Source organism: Pelobates fuscus, chromosome 3 (genome assembly GCF_036172605.1).
Source record: "Pelobates fuscus isolate aPelFus1 chromosome 3, aPelFus1.pri, whole genome shotgun sequence".
NCBI classification, from domain to species: Eukaryota; Metazoa; Chordata; class Amphibia; order Anura; family Pelobatidae; genus Pelobates; species Pelobates fuscus.
This window is the reverse complement of record NC_086319.1, coordinates 355,132,295-355,149,286: the sequence shown is the minus strand read 5'-3', so window position 1 is coordinate 355,149,286 and position 16,992 is coordinate 355,132,295. Positions and strand designations below refer to the sequence as shown.

The 16,992-nt window shown below is 49.0% G+C and overlaps 1 protein-coding gene across 2 annotated transcripts in view; it reads right to left on the bottom strand.

Annotated features, from left to right (window-relative positions):
- Nucleotides 1-1,395: 1,395 nt before the first annotated feature.
- Nucleotides 1,396-16,992, bottom strand: part of LOC134603326 (hepatic lectin-like) — a 37,398-nt gene continuing 21,801 nt past the window's right edge. For both annotated transcript variants that reach the window (XM_063449189.1, XM_063449188.1), the window contains exons 3-7: nucleotides 16,489-16,554; nucleotides 16,351-16,398; nucleotides 14,412-14,554; nucleotides 2,729-2,844; nucleotides 1,396-1,637 (exon numbers count right to left, since the gene is read on the bottom strand). In XM_063449189.1, the coding sequence (XP_063305259.1) occupies nucleotides 1,496-1,637; nucleotides 2,729-2,844; nucleotides 14,412-14,554; nucleotides 16,351-16,398; nucleotides 16,489-16,554 (515 nt within the window). In that variant the 3' untranslated portion in view covers nucleotides 1,396-1,495. The remainder of the gene's footprint in view (nucleotides 1,638-2,728; nucleotides 2,845-14,411; nucleotides 14,555-16,350; nucleotides 16,399-16,488; nucleotides 16,555-16,992) is intronic.

Here is a 16,992-nt window from a genome sequence, read left to right as displayed (position 1 = left end):
GCGTGTGACTATGTATGTGTGACTGTCTGCCTGTGACTGGTTGATGTTGCCTGGACCCGTGTGTGACTATCTGTCTGTGACTGTGTGCATGTGACTGTCTGCTGCTGCCTTTTACTGTGTATGTGTGTGACTGTCTGCCTGTAACTGTGTGTATTTGTGTGTGAACTGCATACCTGTAATAGTGTGTTTGTGTGTGTGTCTGTCTGCACGCCTGTAACTCTGTGTGTGTGTGTGTCTGTCTGTCTGCCTTTAACTGTGTATGTGTGTGTGTGTGTGTGACTGCATGCCTGTAACTCTGTATGTGTGTGTGTGTGTCTGCATGCCTGCAACTGTGTATGTGTGTGTGTGACTGCATTCCTGTAACTGTGTGTGTGTGTCTGCCAGTAACTGTGTATGTGTGTGTGTGATTGTCTGCATGTGACTGTGTATGTGTGACTGTCTGCCTGTGACTGTTTGATGTTGCCTGGACCCGTGTGTCTGTGTATATCTGCCTGTGACTGTGTGCATGTGACTGTCTGCTGCTGCCTTTTAATGTGTGTGTGACTGTCTGCCTGTGACCGTGTGTGTGTGAATGTATATGTGATAGTCTGCCTGTAACTGTGTGCATGACTGTCTCTGACTGTATGTGTAACAAGTATTTTTATTTTAACTTTGCAGTGTCCTCTCCTGACTAAATGGAAGTGTACATTTATATAATGCTGGTATGTAAATTAGGACAACCAAATACATAGTTAAATGCATATATTGTTGTTTTTTATTGTTTGAAAATTTTACTTGTACTATACAATTCATGTATTAATTATAATTGATAATTCTCCAATGTTCTGTATATTTGTATTTTAAATGTTTGTTACCACATGTTAATAACTAGTCCCCAAATGCTAGTCCTTGTCCAAAAATAATTAACTGCATGATAGTTTCATTGGGAACTGTGTGTTCTGGCTGATTTATTCTGGGTTCTTAGTCTTTGGATATGTTGGCTGGTTGATTGGTCCCTGGATCCCGGGACAAGTCAGAAGAGCTAGGCCTGAGAGCCACAAGTTGCTTTTAAAGGCAGTAACAGATCACAGTGCATGCAGAGATGTGGATACCTTCCTGAGAAAGAGGCAGAGGGGATGAAACCTGCCTGGAAGACGAGAGCTGCAGCCTGGTCAGGTGGAAGAATTTTTGAGAGACCCCAGTCAAGCAGACTTGGCGGAGGTACTCAGTTGGAGTACGGGAGCTCTGTCACAGGTACTTAATTCACTTGTAGTGTTCTTTTAATGGAAATGTCAGATTAAAATCAATGAATTGTATTTAGCACAAACCAGCATTCACAATTATTTTCTCTTTCTCAAAATAAAGACTGATTCATCCACTTAGATCACAATTTATTTTTTATATATATATATTATGAACTGTAAATTATTTTTCTTTTGATACTGGTATTTGTAATTAGATTACATTACATAGTTGTTGAAATTATGAAATGAGAAAAAATAGATTGCATATTTGGTTAACCAAGCTTTTTTTCACATATGGCAAAACACTTATCAAAGGCGCATTGAACAGTATCCCACTCGCTATTAGTCCATGAGAAGGCACAATTTTTAGTAAAACCTCCACGATCACTTCTTGGCTCTCCCTTCTTCCAAGATCTATAGAAAGAAGTTATAAAAGTCCGATTGTAGAGGAGTGCAAAACATAAAATAACAGTAATATGCAGGTAGTCTTGGACTATCATTAACCTGACTTACAACAATTCTTGCCTACACCTTGGCAGTTCTATATACCAATAGGTTTATTAAAGGGTTATTTCAACCCCCCAAAAAAATTTCTTCCTAAAACCTGAATAGCATTGCTGTGCTGCTTCACCCATAACTAAAAAAATTAAGCTAAAACGGACCTCAATTCCAGCACCAAGGCAAAGTTCTCCCTGCAGCCTAATCCTCATTCACTGATGTTACACTACCTTGCTGGAGGTGGAGTAATGTCAAGCAAGATGGGCTGAGTGGAAAACATGGAAGGCACAGAGGGGGTGCCGCCAGGGCCGATCCTGGCAGATGCGGATCGCCCAGGTGCTGTGTAGATTCTGCCCCTCCTCGTTGGCCCGGTCTCCTCTGCCCTCCGGTGCTGATTGTGTGGTGCAGGGGAAGGTGGGATCTACTTGAGGGGGTGGAGTTTAGTGCTGAACACCCCACATATCTAAAGAGCATCTAGGTGGTCCGCAACTCCTCCGGGATTCGCTCTGGGTGCTGCCATTTTAAGCCTGTCACCAGCACGTTGTGTGTTTTGATGTCAGAAATCCAATATGCACAGAATTAACATTACCTTGCAAATGACACTGCCGGAAGTGAATTTATACCTCTGGCAGCAACGGAGTTAAGGCCTGTATGTAGCTTTCATAATGAATTGCTGCACACATAGACTCTAGGCACCAAGACTACTTGAAATCACTGTAACCCTTTAAACTGGGAGTATTAACATAATGGAGAAATAATAATACAATTATTATTACTAATAATAACAACAACAGAACAATAGTAATAATAACAGAATAACAAAGTTGAATAAAATTTTACATTTGTCTTTTTGGCCAAACCTTTGCAATCTTCTCACTGACAGGGAGCCATTTTCCATGTTGATGCAATCAATATATTTCAGCAAAAGCTGAAGCAATCACAATCTCTCCAAAGAAGATATTACCATTGTTTTCATTTAAATAATTCATTAACTTAGAAACACGTACTTGTATGATGCTCCGTAGTTTGTTGCATCCACCCATTGCCATTGCTTTCCTATGTCTATACTTAAACCTATCCAAAAACGGTCATTCTTAAAGAGAGTATTAGACATTAGGAAATTCTAAGACAAAAAGATAAAAGGGAAATACAAAGAGCATTAAATATGTATTCATTAACACAAGTTGGGTAAGCATAAAAATGCATGCCCTACAATAAATAAATATGCAGTTTAGTAAAAATGTGTAAAAAAGTGACTGTATATTTTAGCGTTCCAAAGTACATGATAACCAAGGCACCTTAATGTGTTAATAGAATCCACAAGGTTGAATACTCAGTATTTCCTATTTTAGTGGAATGCAATCATTTCAGATAACATACTCACTTATCTGTCCTGGGACAAAAATAATGAATGCTATCAGGACATATAACAATAAGTTGGTCAAAATAAACAAACTAAGAATGAGAGTAGTGTGAATTAAGATACAGAGGGTTTTTCATTACGTATAATGGATTGACTATAGCTGGTGAGGTGCAGTTACTGTGTGAGTTCTAATACAGACGTTAGACAAACAAAGTTGTCAGCAACAATTGGTTTTGTCACAGCCTTGACAATAAGACTGATGGCTGTTAGCTTACTGACCAGGTAATGGCTACAATTGTTTGTATAAATACGAAAAAATACAAAAAAACAAGTCCTGTGCTCAAACTCCCACTACTCTTGGGCAGCAATGGCCATAGTACACATCTGCCCCAATACATACAGTAAAAATAAAGAAAAAAGGGGGGGGAGGAGAAGGGAAAAAAAGTTTTTTACAATTTTCTTGTAAGTATGCATGCATAACAGCAATAGTACATTATGAATCTGGCACTACACTTACTTAAAAAAAATCCTTCTGAAACAGACTTTATGCATATTGAATTGGTACTCAGCCTAAGAAATATAGTCACTGTATACACTAAAACGGCTTATGATAAAAACTAAAACTGCCCTGGTTGGTGTTAGTTATGAGTTCATTGTACAAGCCAAGCTGCTCTGGTTGGTGTGAGTTAGGAGTTCATAATAGAAGCCAAGCTGCCCTGGTTGGTGTGAGTTAGGAGTTCATAATATAACCCAAGCTGCCTGGTTGGTGTTAGTTAGGAGTTCATAATAGAAGCCAAGCTGCCCTGGTTGGTGTTAGTTAGGAGTTCATAATAGAAGCCAAGCTGCCCTGGTTGGTGTTAGTTAGGAGTTCATAATAGAAGCCAAGCTGCCTGGTTGGTGTTAGTTAGGAGTTCATAATAGAAGCCAAGCTGCCCTGGTTGGTGTTAGTTAGGAGTTCATTATACAAGCCAATCTGCTCTGGTTGGTGTTAGTTAGGAGTTCATAATAGAAGCCAAGCTGCCCTGGTTGGTGTTAGTTAGGAGTTCATTATAGAAGCCAAGCTGCCCTGGTTGGTGTTAGTTAGGAGTTCATAATAGAAGCCAAGCTGCCCTGGTTGGTGTTAGTTAGGAGTTCATAATAGAAGCCAAGCTGCCCTGGTTGGTGTTAGTTAGGAGTTCATTATACAAGCCAATCTGCTCTGGTTGGTGTTAGTTAGGAGTTCATAATAGAAGCCAAGCTGCCCTGGTTGGTGTTAGTTAGGAGTTCATAATAGAAGCCAAGCTGCCTGGTTGGTGTGAGTTAGGAGTTCATAATACAAGCCCAGATGCCTTGGTTGGTGTTCATGTCATGTTAAGCTCAAGTACGCAATATTTCTTACATATGAATCTGCTTGATCAGCTCGAACCTTAGCATCAATTCCTACCAAGGAATGTTTAGAACAATTTACATTAACAAGGTATAGAAATGTCAGATTGACACTGTTTTGTCCCTCTTTCGGTATTTATATGTTGTTCTTTAAAAAAAAAAAAAAGTGTATTTACTCTCTTGGATTGGAGTTATGGGTAAGTAGGTTTGGCTATTTAAATAGGCAGCCATTTTAGGTGAATCATTCTAACTTTCTACCTGGTTGAGTTTATGTTCATCCCGGTGTGCGCAGACTTTGCTTGGTGGGATTTTCTCTTTTGTCTCCTCTGCAGGGCCAATGGACGACGTTGAGCGTTTACTGGAGGGGATCAGGTCGGCGGCGTGGCATCAGGGCGCAGACTGGCTGCGGGCCCAGCTAGGCCCTGCCCTGGCGGAGGCGGCGGAACGGGACGGCGGCGGTGGCAGACCGGTTCGGGCTAGGAGGCCCCCGAGGAGGCTAAGCCCGGGCATGGGGCCCGGTGAAGATATCCCTGGTGGCAGTGGAGTTCCAATTGCGGGTGGCAGCAGGCCCGGTAGCCGCGTGGTCGAGGCTCAGCCTCCCCGCGTGCGGCCGGAGCCTCGGATGAGTGCCCGGCGGCGGAAGGATATCGGGGACGGGGGCGCTGCGGCTCCCGGTGCGGAGGTGATCGGGCGGCCCCCCGGAGGACCGGGAACCACGGAGGTGCGGTCCGGGAGGGCCTCCGCCCAGCCGGAGATCGGGGATGACGGGGCCGGATCCGGGAGGACGTATGGCCGGCCCCTGAGGCAGCAGGCAAGTGCAGGGGGCTCCGGCCGGGGCCCTCTTGGCGGGAAGGACGCTGGGGAGAGCTCTGCTAGGAAGGGGGATCGGAGTGGATCAGTGGGGGGCGGTCGGGACTTAGTGGAAAGGGGGGGGCTCAGGGGCTCCTAAGAGACAGTGTGGCTTAGGGGGAGCAGGGGCTAGGGATGGTGGGGGGTTAGTGGGTTCTGCTGGTATAGGGAGTGGGTCCTTTAGGGGTTGTGAGGGTAGGCCTGGGCAGTCTGGGTCGGTTTGGCCTGGCAGGAGGGATAGGAGGGCTGAGGCGGTCAGTGCGGAGAGAGGGGTTCAGGGAGTGGCTGGGCAGGGGGTCGGGGTAGATGGGGGGTTAGGTCCTTCCGAGTTAGGAGTTCATAATACAAGCCCAGATGCCTTGGTTGGTGTTCCTGTCATGTTAAGCAGAAGTACGCAATATTTCTTACATATGAATCTGCTTGATCAGCTCGAACCTTAGCATCAATTCCTACCAAGGAATGTTTAGAACAATTTACATTAACAAGGTATAGAAATGTCAGATTGACACTGTTTTGTCCCTCTTTCGGTATTTATATGTTGTTCTTTAAAAAAAAAAAAAAAAAAAAAGTGTATTTACTCTCTTGGATTGGAGTTATGGGTAAGTAGGTTTGGCTATTTAAATAGGCAGCCATTTTAGGTGAATCATTCTAACTTTCTACCTGGTTGAGTTTGTGTTCATCCCGGTGTGCGCAGACTTTGCTTGGTGGGATTTTCTCTTTTGTCTCCTCTGCAGGGCCAATGGACGACGTTGTGCGTTTACTGGAGGGGATCAGGTCGGCGGCGTGGCATCAGGGCGCAGACTGGCTGCGGGCCCAGCTAGGCCCTGCCCTGGCGGAGGCGGCGGAACGGGACGGCGGCGGTGGCAGACCGGTTCGGGCTAGGAGGCCCCCGAGGAGGCTAAGCCCGGGCATGGGGCCCGGTGAAGATATCCCTGGTGGCAGTGGAGTTCCAATTGCGGGTGGCAGCAGGCCCGGTAGCCGCGTGGTCGAGGCTCAGCCTCCCCGCGTGCGGCCGGAGCCTCGGATGAGTGCCCGGCGGCGGAAGGATATCGGGGACGGGGGCGCTGCGGCTCCCGGTGCGGAGGTGATCGGGCGGCCCCCCGGAGGACCGGGAACCACGGAGGTGCGGTCCGGGAGGGCCTCCGCCCAGCCCGAGATCGGGGATGACGGGGCCGGATCCGGGAGGACGTATGGCCGGCCCCTGAGGCAGCAGGCAAGTGCAGGGGGCTCCGGCCGGGGCCCTCTTGGCGGGAAGGACGCTGGGGAGAGCTCTGCTAGGAAGGGGGATCGGAGTGGATCAGTGGGGGGCGGTCGGGACTTAGTGGAAAGGGGGGGGCTCAGGGGCTCCTAAGAGACAGTGTGGCTTAGGGGGAGCAGGGGCTAGGGATGGTGGGGGGTTAGTGGGTTCTGCTGGTATAGGGAGTGGGTCCTTTAGGGGTTGTGAGGGTAGGCCTGGGCAGTCTGGGTCGGTTTGGCCCGGCAGGAGGGATAGGAGGGCTGAGGCGGTCAGTGCGGAGAGAGGGGTTCAGGGAGTGGCTGGGCAGGGGGTCGGGGTAGATGGGGGGTTAGGTCCTTCCGAAGGGGGTGGGCGGTCGGGGGGCTGCGGCCTTAGGGGGGGATCGGGTTCTGGGGGTAGTAGTGGCAGCCCCTCGCCGGTCAGATCCTCAGGGCCCAAAGGTAGAAGGGGTAGGTCCAGACGGCATCGCTCCCCCTCCGGCAGCTCAGCAGATGATGGGAGGCGGCCCCCAGGTGTGGTCGGCGGGGGCGGTCCCCGAGTAGGGGCGGGAGGAGTCGTAGTCCCAGGGGTTCCCATGTGCCACGTGTACGCAGCGCTCAGCGGGAGGCTTTGGTGAGGGGCAGGCGCTCCCAGGGTCGGGACGGGAGGGGAGTGGATACTCGTTACACCCTACCCAGGACTTCTTCTCCTTTTTCCAGATCTCGGAGCCGTTCTCCCCCCTCGCAGGCGAGGCACTGGGTGAGCTCCCCGGTTGGCGAGGCTGTGGCGGAAGTGTCTCTTCCTGGACGTCGGCCGATCGACAATGCAGCCCCTACCTCTCTGGTGTCGGGGGGCTTGGCCGGTGAGTCCAGTGGGTCATTACACTCCAGCGCTTTAGTTACCACACTTCAGGCACTACTCCACTCATTGGGGGTGGGGGGTGACATAGGGGGTGGCATTGGTCAGGTGTGGGGCCCAGGGGCTGGGGTTACAGGTTCTCGGGTCGGGATTTCTGCAGGGCCTAGTTCGGGCGGGGACACGGTGGTGACGCAGGAGGTAGTGGAGGCTGGGAGTGAGCGGGCTGAGTTGACAGGGGGTATTCCTGACGCGGCTAGGCAGCACGCGTATGTCTCCTTCGCGGGCCCGCTGGGGGTTCACCTGAAACAGGACGTGAAGGAGAAGATCTGGAAGGGTGAGTTTTGCTAGATTTTTTCCCTTCTCCCCTTGGAGGATTTTATTGACCTCAAGGAGGAGGATAAAAAGGATGAGAAGAAGGAGGAGGAAGAGAAAAGGAAGCGGTATCGCAAGATTCCGAAATCCTTTGGGAACTGGTTGAGGGCCTTTTCCGTGCTGGCCAGCGTGCTCGGCGAAAAATTGCCGGGGTTGTGCTCGTCTCTGTTTTGCTATTTGGACGGCATTTGGGAGGCATACCGTACATATGGGGGGTTGGCTTGGTGGCGGTATGACGAGCAGTTCAGGCAACGGCTGTCGGCTAATCCGGGTATGAGGTGGGATCAGATGGATCTGCCTCTCTGGATGAAGCTAATGATGGCGCAGAAGGCGCAGCCCTTTCAACACTCGGCCGGCGCAAGGGGGCAGTCCGCCTCGTCGGCCACCTTACAAAAGGGCTTATGCTGGCTCTATAATGAGGGCCAGTGCAAATGGGGGGCCACCTGTCGATTCAAGCACGAGTGCTCCGGCTGCGGGGGTGCTCATGGGCTCAACCGCTGCTTCAAGAAAGGTAAGTCTGGAAACGCCGGAACAGCTGTCGCGGCTGGGGGGGGGGGGGCGCTTCCTCTACCGCGGGGCCTAACCCCGGTGAGGCTAGGCGCGATGGAACCGTGGCTAAGCCGCTACGGTAACAGAGCTGATGCTGCTGTGCTCCGGGCGGGTTTTGGGAGCGGGTTTTTTATTCCGTTCCAGGAGCAGGGGGGGTCGGGGAGGCTGCACAACCTTAAGTCTGTTGCTGACTTCCCAGACGTGGTGAGGGAGAAGCTGGGCAAGGAGGTCGGGCTGGGCCGAATGGCGGGCCCGTTCGCGGTACCTCCGATGGAGGGCCTACGGGTTTCCCCCCTTGGGGTGGTTCCCAAGAAGGAGCCGGGGAAGTTCAGACTCATTCACCATCTCTCGTACCCAAAAGGGGAGTCGGTGAATGATGGTATTAGTAGGGACTTATGCTCGGTTTCGTATGCATCATTCGACCGGGCGGTCGAGCCGGTCAAGCGGGCCGGGCGTGGGGCTCTGATGGCTAAAGTGGACATTGAGGTGGCGTTTCAGCTGCTGCCGGTCCACCCGGACTGTCATCACCTACTGGGTTGTTTCTTCGAGGGGGCCTATTTCTTGGACTTGTGCCTACCCATGGGCTGTTCCATTTCGTGCTCCTATTTTGAGAAATTTAGCACTTTTCTCGAATGGGTGGTACGGGTGGAGGCAGGGAACCGTTCCGTCGTTCACTACTTGGATGATTTCCTGTGTGTGGGGCCGGCTGATTCCTTGGAATGCCTGCGCCTGCTGCGGACGATTGAGTGGGTGGCGGGCCACTTCGGGGTTCCGCTAGCTGCGGATAAGACGTGCTTGAGTTTCCTGGGACTGGAGGTCGACTCGGTGTTGGATGAATGCCGGCTGCCTCGGGATAAGCTGGACAGGCTCAGAGGGGCGGTGGCTGCTGTGGTTGGGGCGCGCAAGGTGACCCTGCGGCAGCTGCAGTCTTTGATTGGGATGCTAAATTTTGCATGCCGGGTCATTCCAATGGGGAGGGTCTTCAGTCGCAGCCTATCGGCTGCTACCGCGGGGGTGCAGTCCCCGCACCACTTCATCCGGGTGTCGGCGGCCATGAGGGCGGACTTGGGCATCTGGGATGCCTTCTTGCAGGATTTTAATGGGACGGTGTTCTTCCGGCAGGAGGGACAGTTGGCAGCTGAGCTGGAGCTGTTCACAGATGCGTCGGGCAGTGTGGGTTTTGGGGCATATTTCGGCGGGTATTGGTGCGCGGAGCGGTGGCCGGAGTCTTGGGGGTCGAGCCCACTTATGCGCAACCTGGCCTTCCTTGAATTGTTCCCGTTGGTCGTCGCAATGGCACTGTGGGGCGACGGGTTGCGCGATCGGAAGGTGGTCTTTTCCTCGGACAACATGGCGGTGGTACACGCAGTAAATCGTCAGTCCACGGCTTCAAAGCCGGTGGTTAAGCTGCTTAGGCATTTTGTATTGCTGTGCATGTCTAGGAATGTTGTCTTCCGCGCGCGCCATGTTCCTGGGTATTTGAACGAGGTGGCTGATGCTCTGTCTCGTTTTCAGTGGTCCCGATTTTGGCTGGTGGCGCCGGGGGCATCGAAAGTAGGGCAGGCTTGCCCGGACGAGATATGGCAGCTGGGAGCATCCTGCTTGGAGGACTTGTGAAGGCTTCTCTGGCGCCGGCCACCTGGGCGTCATACAGTAAGGTTTGGGACTCTTGGGAACGGTCGCTGGACGGGTTGGCCGTGGATAATGGGGATGCGCTGCGGGATGCTTTCCTGTGGTACACCTGTCAGTTGCTGGCAAAGGGGGCGTCCCCTGCCGTGGTTGACAGGTCCATGGCGGCGATGGCGTTTTGGTTTCGGTGGCGCGGGAAGGAGGACTTTACCAAGACCTTCGTTATCAGGCAAGCCCTCAAAGGTTATCGCAAGGGACGCAGGTCGCCGGATACCAGGCGCCCGGTGTCAGTTAGGGTGTTGGGGGATCTGGTGGGTCTGTTGCCAGAGGTCTGTTTCGATGGGTTCGAGGTCTCTCTGTTCAAAACGGCGTTTCTCTTGGCGTTTTTGGGGCGTTCCGCATTGGGGAGTTAGTGAGTGCTAATAAGGTGGTGCAGGGGGGCCTGCAATTTTCGGGGGTTCGTATTTTGGATAGGAAGGTGATGGTGCACCTTGGCAGATCCAAAACGGATGTCCGCGGCGTGGGCCGGGACGTAACACTCTGGGCCTTGCCGGGATCGGCATTGTGCCCATTGGCCGCTACGGCGGAGTACCTGGCACGGAGGCCGGCGGTAGGGGGTTCCTTGCTGGTACATGCTGATGGATCGTCCCTTTCTCGGTTCCAGTTTACGAAGGTTTTTCGGTTAGGTCTGGATAAGTTGGGGCTTCGGGCTAAACGTTTTGGAACTCACTCATTCTGTATTGGGGTGGCCACGGAGGCCGCACGGCTGGGTCTGGGGGATGAGGTCGTGAAACGGATAGGGAGATGGGAATCGGTAAGATTCCGTTCCTATGTACGGTTGGGTTTATTGGATTAAGGAAGTTGGGGTAATTAAAAAAAATATATATATATGCAAAGGAACACTGTAATGTTTTGGTTTGGGGTGGGGGTCTCTCTCGGAATTCCCTCACCGTTTGTTCTCTCCTCCCAGGGCGTGTTGCATGGATCGTGGGCCATTCCTTTGTCTTCTGGGCCAAAAGGAGGGCCGCAGCTCGAGCACAAGGCCAGCAGCTGGGTTTTCCGGGGGGCCAGTTGGCGGTTCGATGGTTTGGGTATCGGGGGTTTTGCTGGGGGGATGTTTGTGGGGCGTTGTTTAGGATGCTGGCGGGTGGGCACAGGCCGGACTTGCTGGTCCTGCATGTGGGGGGTAATGACCTGGGTCTTACGCCACAACACCGGCTGGTGAAGTGGATGAAGCAGGACATTAACAGGTTGAGGGATCTGCTTCCGGGTGTTATGTTAGTTTGGTCAGAAATTGTCCCACGGCGCCGGTGGCGGCACGCTCGGGATCCGGTGGCTGTCGATAAGTGCAGGAAGAAGGTGAACAGCTTGATGGCAAGCTTTGTCAGGAAGGTGGGGGGTGTGGTAGTGAGGCACCATGAGTTGGAGGAAGGGTTGCCAGGATACTACCGCTCGGATGGTGTTCATCTCTCGGATGTGGGTCTGGATCTGCTCAACTTGGGTTGGCAGGATGGTATTCAGATGGCGCTGTTTCTTCGGGGTGGCGGAGCTCAGACAGCTTGAGGGGTCAAGGTCTGAGCTTGTGGCGGGATGGGGAGCCGAAGGAGAGGAAATAGGCTCCCCAGGATGAACGTGAGGTGGAACAAACAAGTTGTGGTCATCGTGGTTGATAGGTTTCGAGTCCTGTCGGTGGCTCAGAACCTGGTGGGGCAGGGGTATCCGGGTATACCCCTGCCGTGGTTAATGGATGGTTGGCACTTTTACAATTGGTGGATTGGAATAATGTTGGTGTATGTTATATGTATGTATATGTGTTATTTATATGGGGGTCATTGCCTTTTGTATGGTAGCAGAAGGAACAGGATGCGAGGGCGGAGTATGGGGGGCAATGACCCATGTTTACCTGTTAACTTATTATTATTATTATTATTATTATTATTATTGGTTAATAAAGCTGTGGACAAATTTTCCCATATTCCTTAGTGTCTGCGTGTTATTGGGTTAGGATATGGGTTTGGTTTGTCCTGGATTCCGACTGCCCAAATGGTGACTATACACCTGTCATGTAGCCCCATGTAGCTAGAGTGCAGCTAAGCGGAAAAAGGCCTTGACAGGGGTTAGGAGGCGGGCTTAGGAGGAAGTAAGCAAGGATTGGAGTTATGGGTAAGTAGGTTTGGCTATTTAAATAGGCAGCCATTTTAGGTGAATCATTCTAACTTTCTACCTGGTTGAGTTTGTCCCACCCACCCTCCCTATGTTTGTTATGTGTCAATTTATCCCGTTTCTTTCACAGCGGCGGGACGGGGAGCCGAAGGAGAGGAAATAGGCTCCCCAGGATGAACGTGAGGTGGAACAAACAAGTTGTGGTCATCGGTGGTTGATAGGTTTCGAGTCCTGTCGGTGGCTCAGAACCTGGTGGGGCAGGGGTATCCGGGTATACCCCTGCCGTGGTTAATGGATGGTTGGCACTTTTACAATTGGTGGATTGGAATAATGTTGGTGTATGTTATATGTATGTATATGTGTTATTTATATGGGGGTCATTGCCTTTTGTATGGTAGCAGAAGGAACAGGATGCGAGGGCGGAGTATGGGGGGCAATGACCCATGTTTACCTGTTAACTTATTATTATTTTTATTGGTTAATAAAGCTGTGGACAAATGTTCCCATATTCCTTAGTGTCTGCGTGTTATTGGGTTAGGATATGGGTTTGGTTTGTCCTGGATTCCGACTGCCCAAATGGCGACTATACACCTGTCATGATACAGTTATGCTTAAATGTTTGTATACGCTGGCAGAAATTGTGAACATTTGGGATTGATTTTGAAAATATGACTGATCCTGCAAAAAAAGTCTTTAACTGAAGGATCGTGATCATATGAAGCCATTTATTATCACATAGTTTTTTGACTCTTTTTTAATTCATAATGATAACAAATCACTCAAATGGCCCTGATCAAAAGTTTACATACCCTTGAATGTTTGGCCTTGTTACAGACACACAAGGTGACACAAACAAGTTAAAATTGCAATTAAAGATTAAATCCCCACACCTGTGGCTTTTTAAATTCCAATTAGTGTCTGTGTATAAATAGTCAATGAGTTTGTTAGCTCTCACGTGGATGCACTGAACAGGCTAGATACTGAGCCATGGGTTGCAGAAAAGAACTGCCAAAAGATCTGCGTAACAAGGTACTGAATATTTATAAAGATGGAAAAGAATATAAGGAGATATCCAAAGCTTTGAAACTACCAGTCAGTACTGTTCATTCACTAAGATTAAGAGGTGGAAAATTGATACTAAGCTAAGGTCAGGTAGACCAAGAAAGATTTCAGCCACAACTGCCAGAAGGATTGTTCGGGATACAAAGAAAAACCCACATGGCTGCTCTGGAAAAAGACGGTGTGGTTGTTTCAAAGAGCACAATACGACGATACTTGAATAAAAATGAGCTGCATGGTTGAATTGCCAGAAAGAAACCTTTACTGCACCAATGTCACAAAAATGCCCAGTTACAATATGCCGACAACACCTTGACTTGCCTCACAGCTTCTGGCACACTGTAATTTGGAGTGACGAGACCAAAATAGAGCTTTTATGCCAAGACAAATGGGCAGCTATACCACCTGCAAGAATTATAGACAACTATTACAAAAGACATCAAGCTGCCATTGATGCTAAATGGGGCAATACAAGGTATTAAGAACTAAAGGTATGCAGACTATTGAACAGGGGTCATTTCATTTTTTTCTTTGTTGCCATGTTTTGTTTTATGATTGTGCCGTTCTGTTATAACCTACAGTTGAATATTAATCCCATAAGAAATAAAAGAAATGTGTTTTGCCTACTCACTCATGTTTTCTTTCAAAATGGTACATATATTACCAATATACCATTGGTACCATCACTGCTTAGGAGTGTGCGATTCTCTAGAACAGTTATTAGCAACCCACGCTTCATAGTACAACATGCCAGGATTTATCAATTATATCATTATCCAGCCCATTAACTTGTGTCCACTGTACTGGACATTTCATTCACATTCATCTCCTTTTATTCTTCTGAGCTACTCTATCAATCGCTGCTCTATTGTAAAGAGGACATCTTGTGTCATGTGATAATGTGATAGGCTGGAATGCTGGGAACTTCCTCTTCCTTTTCACCAAAAATGGATGGCATATTGGAAGACAATTTGTTCCCCGGTTTCAAGGAGTATATGGGCATACTGAGTAGACTAAATGTTGGATGTGTCTTGAAGACTGGGTTGAGAAGAACTTCTCTAGAAAATTTCATTCAATACAACCCTTGGTGACTTAATTTACTGGCCAGAAGACTTTAGGTCTAAATACCAGCATTTAGAGAAAAGTGTGTAAAAAACATTTAACATTTTATCATGGTTAGACAAGGCAGTATCATTGTATGTTAAAAAATGTTCAGGTCTTGGACAGAACGTTTGACATGTTAGTTCATTAAAGACAAATATATCACCTGCTCCTCTTGACTTGTGATTACAACAAGGTCACTTCCCTTTCCTAAGCACAGTGCCCGGGCATTGATCCAGTTAGATCTTTTGGTAATGATCTGGTAGCAGCTGTCGTTAAATTGAATCCAGGAGGTTTCACAGGCTGCCTCTAGATGGAGACTCAGAGTTTATATGAATGCTATTGTAAAGAGAGGTAACACACAGGATAGTTTCCCTCTCCAACTCCCTCGCCAGATAGCCCATGTTATAGGTTATAACACAATATTAAAATATTATTCTGTAAATTCTGATTGAACCTTCCCATTTCTTGATAACCGCGTTGTTGTCTATAGCAAAAGTTATCACAAACAAAACATCTTAGTTTGGCCATTGAGTAATATTAGAAAAAGCCTGGTGGGTTACTGTGGCAAGCCCTGGCTCTGTTCCTAACCCCCCCATGCTAAACACCAGAGAACGCCCTCTCCCTGGCAGGACATTGGTTCCAGAGAGCCTCGAGGTCCATTGCGGGACCTTGTAGTAAAGCTCTGGCTCGGCGGTATCTACTCCCATTTCCCGGCCAACTTGACCCTCGATTTTACCCAACGTCCCAAACTGCCAGGAGAGCGCTATTTGGAGGGAAGGTACTATGGATTGGAAGGAACAATCGCTCCCGGAGAGCCAGGTGGAGCCCCCCTTTGTTCGTCAGCAGAAGCTCCCGATATTTAACTGACCAAAGAGACAATTGCCATGGAACTCGTTTCAGCATAGACTTTGTTAACGGACGGTAAAATGGATCTGGGCGCTGTTTTGCCAAGTTGGGCACTCAGATCAGAGCTCCTATCCGGGGATATATGATGTGTTGGGGTTTCTGCTTTGTTTTTTTTGTGTTGTGTCCTCTGTATCCGGGGAAAAATTGGTTTAAGCCAGGGCTAACTCAATTATCTCCTAGACACAGAGGCATCAAGGCGGGTTTACCCTGGGATGAATAGATATCCCATGCTGGGAGTCCAGGTATGTAAGACTGCCTTTTCAATAAACAATAGTTGTACTCCCAGAACTATGTGTTGTCTAGTTACTGGGGGGAAAGAGTTTTACCACTCACCAGCGCTTCTTCTAGCTACGAGAGGAAATAGCGGAGATACTCAGCCAAAATATTGGAGCTCCACTACAATCCCAATGGCCATTAACCATGGCCAACAGGGGAGATTATAGGATCTCATCAGTCAATCCATGCAGGGTACTCTTCTTCTTTACAGCCAGTGGGGGAATCAAAGATCTCCCTAACCAGCTGGCCTATTCTAATGCAGGAAAGCACGGAGCATGTAGTTTACACCACTAGTGGATGCAGGCAGGGCCAGCGGGTCCTATAGGCACTACTTAAAGGTGGGTGCCAGCAGCAGCTTTCCTGATGGTTTTGGCCGCCCCTCTATATGTGTCAAATTGTGTTTGGCGTGCCACAGGTGATGGCACCGGGCACCAGGGAGCACTTACATGGCTCCAGACTAGCACCTAGTGCCATCCTCCTCAGTCAGCTAGGATCACAGAGCCGCCCCACTCGGGGTCAAGTGGGCGGTAGTACAGCGGCGGAGGAGCTTAAAGAATGAAGGCCCGGGGATCCACTGCATCCACCTGCTACACAGCTGCAAAACCCTGATGCTGATCCCGCTGGCCATTAATTGGCTGAGAGCATCGGCTAATAGAAATATGCCTAGAATTCACAGACAGAACTCTTGTTCTGAGCTGGATAATGATGCCCCAGTGCCAGAAGCAAAGGGGTTTAACTCCATGTGTGCAGTGATTGATTGCAAATGGTGCTCAGACACATTCCAAATACCATGACCGGTTCAAATCACTGAAGTGGTTATAGTGTTTGAAGTAACCCGTTAACCTAACTTTTCATTCTGGGTGTAGTCCTAACCTCTTCATGTTTTGTATAGATTTGGAGTTTTGAGACTCGTCACTTACTATATGAAATGCCTTCCATTTGATTCAGCTTTGATGTAAGCTGAGAAACTGCAAAAGAAGATAGTATCATTCATTTGGTTTCAAATTAATCGAAAACGTAGCAGCATAGAAATGGTAGAAAGTTCACATGTCACTTACGGTGGTTTCGGAAAGCACTGATTTCTCTCTGGATGTTTATGTTTGTCTCCAAACCATCAGGCTTAGCTGTCAGAAAATAACAGGATAATCGGTTTAGAAAGTATCTCAAACTACCTTAAAGGCACTTTCGCCTCTTAGCCAATATGATGAGCTGACAAGCACCAGTGCCAGGAGTTAATCTTGTTGAATTACAGGCTTTTGTGTTGCAGGATGTAGCTAAATGATCTCCTGATAGCATAACCATCATAGGAGTTCTCTATGTGGATTGTTAAAATAATTTTGGATGTACATTTCTGAATGCGTAAGCTTAAAGGACCACTATAGGCACCCAGACCACGTCACCTTAAAGGAAAACTCCAGTGCCAGGAAAACAATCCGTTTCCTGGCACTGGAGGTACCCTCTCCCTCCCACCTCCCACTCCCCGGTTACTGAAGGGGTGAAAACCCCTTCAGTCACTTACCTGAGGCAGCGACGATGTCCCTCGTCGCTGTCTCCTCCGCGCC